The 8,105-nt window shown below is 40.6% G+C and overlaps 1 protein-coding gene across 1 annotated transcript in view; it reads right to left on the bottom strand.

Moving 5' to 3' along the window:
* Window positions 1-724: 724 nt before the first annotated feature.
* Window positions 725-8,105, bottom strand: part of RALA (RAS like proto-oncogene A) — a 45,353-nt gene continuing 37,972 nt past the window's right edge. The window contains exons 4-5 of the mRNA XM_084795182.1: window positions 6,747-6,921; window positions 725-910 (exon numbers count right to left, since the gene is read on the bottom strand). Coding sequence (XP_084651308.1) covers window positions 788-910; window positions 6,747-6,921 — 298 coding nt within the window. The 3' untranslated portion in view covers window positions 725-787. The remainder of the gene's footprint in view (window positions 911-6,746; window positions 6,922-8,105) is intronic.

The following is an 8,105-nucleotide window of genomic DNA, read 5'->3' as shown; positions in this document are numbered from 1 at the left end:
TAATTTGGTCAGACTCCTAGCAGATGGACATTTCTCAGGAATCTTCCTTGTAGCTCCACACTGCCTGGCAAGATAAGACTTTCTGTTACCAGCCACGTGGGCAGTAGCCCCGAGTGCTGGTGAGAACACACCCAGAGTGATGGAACTGGATTGTTTTTCAGTTTCTAAATTAAGGCATATTAAAAATGTCCATGTATAAGTTCACACCTTTTCTCTAAGTTAATCACCATGTAATTAATATGCAGATTCACAGATGAATTACTCTCAGTTTTACTATATGCAACAACCATGCCAGCAACTTCTTCTTCTAGATTTGCATAACAACAGATTAAAAAGTGGTACAGTTAACTATCATGTTCACAATTGTCATTCTTCAAGGCAGTAGAAGTCCAAGACATTTCAAAATAATATAAAATTTAAGCTTTATGATAAACACCAGAGGAAATGGCCGCTCCCCCCACCCCCACCCAATCTCACCTCTTGATTAACAGTTCAAGAAAGACTGCCCCGCCCAACAAAACGAAACAAAACAAGCTTACACACTACATTCAGGACTGTGATAAATGTAGGCAATTATGAAATAAGTTGAACTCTGCTTCCTGGTGAAGCCACACAATTTCTTTTTTAAGTGAGTTTGACTTCCAGTGCAGTTCCAATTCATGCTTTTAGTGATACATAACAATTTCCAAAATGTTAAAGTAATTTCAGTCAATTGAGCCTCCAATGGCAATGCTTATAAATTATATTTATTAGTATGGTCAGGATAAGAAAGGAGTTTGGGCTTTGATTATAAAATGCAGCATCTTTCTCTGATTCTCTTGGCTAAACTTTTCCTCTTCTTTTTTCCATTCTTTTCTTTGCTGTCTTCCATCTTTCTGGCTCGAATTTCCCTCATTAAATCAAAAAATACCTAGAAATAAGAAAGTAGGGTGAATAAAATGAGCAACAGCATTTTGCAACAAAGAACTCAGAGCTTATGTATCAAAGCAGCAAACTTTTGGGACGGAAGAGTAATGTCTTTGAGCCCTTCCTCCACCGTCCCAGGGCCCAGCACAGGAGGGCAAGTGCTCAGCCACAGAGATGCCCTGCCCAAGAGGGCTTGTTGGCAATACAGGCAAAGGAGAAAACACAAGTAAGTTGGAGACTTGAGGCAAACAGCAGCTTTTCTGAATGGCACATACTTCTTGGTAAATTGTACAACAAACCCCATCTATTTATTGTAATTTTCAAAATTCAAATGAAAACAGTGCATAAAGTAATGATAGAGCCCAAGATAAAACTCACAGGATCACATGACCCACTTTTGAAAGGTTACCGTTATTTTGTGTGTATGAGTGTTTTGTCTGTATGTATGTTGTGCACCAAGGGTGTGCCCATGCCTGACATGCTGTTCTTGATGGCTGAGCCGTCATGTGAGTGCTGGACACTGAGTCTGGGACTTCTGCAAGAGCAGCTGGTGTTTTTAACAGCTGAGCCATTTCTCCAGACCATATAAATGTATTTTTTGAGCACTTTGTGATCAACAATTATATTTTGCTAATTTATATTTAGTGATTATGTTTGTAATTTAAAAAATTAACAGAGTAATTGAGATACTAAATTTCAATTTTGTTCTCTAACAAAAAAGGCCTAGAAAAATGTAATAAGCAAAGGGAGAGAAGGGAGTGTAACAACTCTCACAGTCCATATTCTTACACTGCTTGGTTTTTAGAGTCTTGCTGCCCTGAACTCACCAACTGTCTGTCTAAGCTTCACCAATGTTTACATTTTCTCCAGAAATTCAGTTACTACTTATAGAATTAAAAAACCCAACTTCAATAAGATTAGAAACAAACAAGAAGTATAAGAGATAGCTTGTCACATATGCACACACACACACACACAGCAAATGACAAAGACTACAATGTCCGACATGCTTATCTTAATATGCCTTCAGCTCTCAGGGGAAAGACTGGCAAGCTGCAAGGTGTAGACCTACGCAGAGGGGCACTTGTGCGGGAGGAGTGCAGACATGTGCATCTGCTTGCACAAGCGAAAATTAAGCAATCAAATGATGAACGACTGACTAGCTTATTGGGAGCACTATTTTCAAGAGCAACAGAAAGACACTGTAATTGCTGAGCACCTATGAATATCCTTTAACTAATTCCTATAGGAAAATTAAATTTTGTATACTAAGACCATAAATAAAACATAAAAATCATTAAAAATTGAAAACTGGAAACAATGACTATATTCCTAGTTGATGACACAAACATGTCATGGTCATTATTTCACAGTCTTTAGAAGACAGTATATGGAAAACTCACCTTAGATGTTAAAGATAAAAGTCCAACAACAATATATACAAATATAATGCCTACCATACAAGAGTCTCTAGGCATGATCCTGAGTAACACACACATGCAGCACACATGCAAACACACACTTTCATATATGTGCACATACACATATACGCATCCAGAACCTCAGCAACAACAAAAACAAAGCTCAGCAAGTCTTATGAGTCCCTCTGTGGCTTACTGTGACGCTAACTCACACACACACCGCAGGACCACACAAATGCTGCTGCTGGAAGCCAGGATTCCAGAGTGAGCGTCATCTCTAAGAGGTAAGGATTTGTATAGTAAATCTGAATGGGTAATAACCATGTGAATTCACGAGCTTTTCTGCTGTTAAAAAGAAAAGACTCTTGCCATTGCTCAATGAAGAGCCACAGAGCGCTAATAGCTGAAAAGCATGAGAAAATACTCTCAGGTTGAGGCTGCTGTCATAGTCTACCACATGGAACCTAGGAGTCTTGGGCCAATAGTTATTTTTGAGCTGGTGCAAGAAATGTAAAATTTAGAGGAGAAAGTGAGGGTGCTATAAATGCTAACGGCTCGCTAGCTGCAGGAGCGAATGACTAAAAGGGTAGATTCTGGATGGGAGCATTCAGTGTTGACTTCTCCCAGGGATTTTGGAAGCCTCTGCTTCCAGTTCAGATGGACCAGCTCAGCAGGAGGTCTTCACGAGAGCCCTCCAGGACTGGTCTCTACTGCAGACAGATCAGCACACTATGAGAAGGATATGTAAGAAGGCTTACATTTCTAACAAGTGGATAACATTAAAAAACTACCAAAACTAGAAAACATGGTAGGAAATACTTAATGCTGGCATCAGCTAGCGTGAGGAATTAAGTCCTGTTTCAAGTGCCAACTAAAGGAAACATCAACGAGGGAAGAGGGACAAAGAGCCGATAGCCAGCAGTCCCCGCCGCAGAACTGTCAGCTTCTTTACCACAGTTTCCTCCCCTTCCTCCCTTCTTGTTCTCCTGGGTCCATCCTCTTTTCTCATTTTAGGGCACCCCAGTAATTATGCAATTTGGCTTTCTAATTCTACACTAATGACCAGAGGAAATACCTTTACGCACAAGTCAAAATAAAGCCAGACAAAACAAACCCACATGCTTATGCCTGACTCAAATAATTTTTTTTTATCTGTGGCTGAAAAATAAAAACTGCCTTTACTAGTATTTCCACTTTTAAGTATTTAGTCATACCACAGACTATATTAAAATTTCAGAAGAACTAAGTAAGGAGTTATTATAAAAACCAATACAGAAAAAATATATGTATGTATATGGTTGAAAGCTCTAAGAAAGCCATACAATTTAGAAATCACAAAATGAAACCCTGACAGCTGACAGCATGACTCTGTACTTTTTCCATGGTCAAAGATGAAGTATGGCACAAGAACACATGCCACAGCTTAGGAGACAATAGTGACAGCAAGTAAAGCAGACGAGGGCTAATGTTATTGCCGTAAAGCAGACACAGATAAAAAATATGAATGCCATTAGATACATTTCACAATTGGCATAAGATTGACAATTGCTCAATCAATCAATCAATCAAAGCATGTGCAGTCGTATTGGTAATCAGGGTTCACCATTTTCTTGGAAGTTCTAAGGGCTTTTTGAATTGGGTTGATAAGGCCGTATAAAGATGGTTTCTTATAAAGACGGTGGGACACCAGGGCACTCTTATGGTGGGCATTTTGTCGTCAGTTTTAAAAGAAGCCTTGCATTTTTCTAAGCACCTACAGAAAGTTCAGTGCAGCGCTGTTGGTAGTAAAAAAACAAAACAAAACAACAACAACAAAACACCTTGTGGCTGTTGGGGGAGAGATGGCTCTGCAGCTAACAGCACTTTTTCCTTTTAATGGTTGGGTTCAGTATAAGAACTCATCATGATTTAAACGAGTCTGTTACTGGACACATGCAGTTCTAGTCTTTTCTCTCCATAAATGCCGTTTCAATGACTACCATTTAAACATATCTATGTGTGTATGATTTCCCCTAAAATATTTAATTATTTATTCAATACTTTTGTATTTATTTGCTTTATATTCTTCATACACTATTTTGATGATATTCTTCCTTTCCTGCAGCTCCTCGTCTTTCCCACCTCCCTACCCATCCTACTTTATTTTTTCTTTCTCTCTTTCTCAAAACCAAACCAAACCAAACCAAACACACAAAGCCACCCAAAGGCAAAAAACAAAAATCAAAAACACCAAAAGTGCGCGCGCGCGAGCGCACACACACACACACACAGGCACACATGCATGCAACGAAGGAAAAAACAAACCAAACCAAAACCAAACCCCCCCAAGCCCCAAATCCACTGAGTCCTTTTTGTGTCAGACAGCTGCCCCTGAGCATGGGACCTGCCCTGGGTGCAGGCTGATACACAGTGAGGTCCACTGGACAGCTTCTTGGTTAGGAGTGGCATTTAGTGCCACTTCCCTTTGTTTACGTTAAGACAAAGTATACTTTTAGAATTTGAAGTGCTGGGTCACAAATTTGAGAGAGAATTACTACACTCCCCTTCCATAAACGTGGAGGTTTTTTCTACATTTCTTGCCAAGAATATCCTTTCATTTTTTCCCCAATGAGATAGGCTAAAAAATATGACAAGATATTTTTAAATAGTACTTCTGTTTTTAAAGTACTCCTTCTTAAGCTTAGAGCTATCTACACTGTTTTCCGGTAACGCATTTGGACTGCTTTCTTGCTGCACTGCTGGCGGTCTCCTCTCTCTCCGTGAGAGCCTGATCCCAGCTCCATGTCCTCTGAGGTCAGCACATGACTACCACACGGCTGGGACAGCTCAGCTCTTCTCTGTGGACTGCTACTATTTGCCTCTCTTCCCCTCCCCCCTTAGTCCCAGTCACTTTTAGTGTGTTCACAAGTGCTTAAGACAATTAGGAAGAAAGATATACAGGAGTATATTTTGTAAGTACTTCATAGAAAATCAATACAGTATTTGGAACAGAAATATTATAGGAGTTTCTGTGTGCCAAGTACCCAAAGGCTGACCACATTACTAAAAAATTCAATAATGATGACACCATCATAATATCTATTACAAATCAATAGAAATAACCTTTGGCCCTTTTTATAGCCTCATGCTTTCTGCCTCAACTTTTTCTTTGTGTGTGCATGTATTTTTCTTTTTGAGACACGCTCTCATTGAGACTACGCAGACTAGGCTGGCCTTGACCTCACAGGGATCTGCCTGCCTCTGCCTCCCCAGTGTTGGGGTTAAAGGTGCATACTACCATACATGACCAACCTCAGGTTTTCTGAATCAGGACTCAGGAAATTTATACCTTTACGTAGAAGCAGACCAGTCTACAAAACTTGTGGCCATCTACAGCAATGTGAATTTTCTAGAAATGCACATTCTCAGGCCCCGTGGTGAGCTTTAAGGCTGTGTACTTGTTAGGATTAAGGGACAACTGGTCTGCACAGTGGGCTTAAGGGGCTCCTCTGGATAGTCACAGTACACAGAGATTGGAGAGTATCCCACTGCAAGTCTCCAAGTACCAGAGCATCTCAACCCTGCAGGCACCCTCCCTAACCCTGGAAAGGGTCTATACAGTTCCCAAGTAGGGTCACTATGGAGTGGGATGATGAAAGGGGATGTGGAGGATTTCCCTTTGCACTCGGGGAAACAGAGGCTGAGAATAAAGAATCACGGTAGTTAGCGGAGACGTTAGAGCCCTCTTAACATCCAGAAGGCCCTTCAGAGACCTTACGTAACACTAGGCAAGCATCAGTTAGGGCAAGCACACTCAGTGCTGGCTTGTTAGGATCTAGACAATTTCTTTTACACTATGCAATCTGTTAAAATGAAGGCAGTAAGTGGATGAGGAATGCTGTAGTGTCTTGTATCTGAGAAAGTCAAAGGCAAGGTAAAGTATAAAATTTCTAACATGAGCTGGGTGTGGCCGCACACACCTTTAATTCTAGTACTCAGGGAAGCAGAGGCAGGTGGATCTCTGAGTTTGAGGACAGCCTAGTCTATAAAGTGAGGCCAGGATAGCCAAGGTTTACACAGAGAAACCGTGTCTTGAAAAACAAACAAACAAATAAAAAAACATGCCTTCCTTAAGCATTTATTAATGATAAAAATCAGTCTCCCAGGGCTGGTGAAATGGCTCGGTTAGTAAAGGTGGTTGCCACCAAGCTGAAGGATGCAAGTTCAGGCCCTGGTAGAAGGAGAAAACAGATCCCTGGGAACTCTCCTCTGACCTCCACAGGTGTCCTTTGGCACCCTCCCACTCTCAGTAAATAAAAGCAAACTCAAACACACAAAAATTCACTATATTAAATCTTAGTTTAGATCCTAGAGTCTAGATGAAGTAGGGTAACAGGGCCTTACATACATGGTGCAGTAACAATGAAAACCATACTTTACCTTGTCGACGTTGGCGCGAGTTTTAGCAGATGTTTCCACGTAGTTAACATTCCACTGGTCAGCTCTGTTTTTTGCTTCTTCTACAGAAACCTGCCTTTTATCTTCTAAATCTGACTTGTTACCAACCAGGAGAAATGGAACATTCTCATCTTCTTTTACTCTTAAAATCTGCTCCCTAGATAAGTAAAAGCAAGAAGAAATATTAACACAATGCTTATACATTAAAAATCACAAAATGGGGGCTCAGCAGTCAAGAGAGGATCCAGGGTCAGCTTCCAGCACCCCATGGTGGCTCACAAGTGTTCCTAAGCCCAGCTCCATGGAATCCGATGCCCTCTTCTGATCTCTGGGAACACCAGGCACACATATGGTGCACATACCTACATGCAGGCAAAACAGACTCACACATATAAAATAAAACTAAAAACAAGTAAACAAGCAAGCCTCACAAATAACTAGCTGCCTGCAACCAAGCACACCTTATAACAAGTTCATCTGTTACCTGCCATCAATTAATTTAGATACACACTCCCTGAAATGTGTGTTTTGCCTGCTGGTACACCTACGAATCACAGAGGGATGGGTGGGCATGCACCAACACTTATATAACTTTCCATGTCTCTCAGTTTACAACTTTCCAGGATCTGTCACCTTCTATGCAATAATATATGAAATTCCTTTACAGAAACCAACACACTTAATCTTATAAGTCAGCTCATCTTGTGCGTTTTCTCAATTGCAAACCTGTGTGTGTGTGAGGTGGGAGACTGTTTTCTTAGATTCCTTTAAGAGCTTGAGAGTTTCAAGTCTACAAGTGCTCAGTCACCAGGCTCATGTTTCTTGTGAAGTTCTCCCAATCCCTCCCTTTCTGTACCTTCTGTAATGATCACTGCTACTGTTCTCTACTTTACCCTCTGCTGGGTTCTGTGTCATGTCTTATACATATAACCAGGCTGTGTAGACCCTGATTAGCGGACATATTACATGCTTCTTTTGTATCTTGCACGAGGAAACTCCTATCACAGAAACAAAACCATGTAAGGAAAGAGCTTCTTTGATGCTACGCTCAGTACTTTCAAGATTACTCTAGAGACTATTCATGCTGATGTCTCTCAGAGTGACGTCAAACTCTGATTGGGTACGCAGTAAAGAAGATACAGTGCAGAGCACAGTCAAGTATGCTAATCTACAATGACTATTATTCTCATTTTATAAATTCAATCTTTAAGATTATTTGTATTTTTAAAATTCTAAACACCTATATTGTAAAAAGAATGGCAAAGTCTCTGTGAGCAAGACACAAGTGCTGAGAACCTGGCAGGAAATGTGGGGGTATCACTGTATCCCTGTGCTATCACA

The sequence above is a fragment of the Acomys minous genome, assembly GCF_964271855.1.
Source record: "Acomys minous genome assembly, chromosome: 9".
Classification (NCBI taxonomy): Eukaryota; Metazoa; Chordata; class Mammalia; order Rodentia; family Muridae; genus Acomys; species Acomys minous.
Note: the sequence above shows the minus strand (reverse complement) of the source record. Positions and strands in the feature narration are given on the sequence as shown.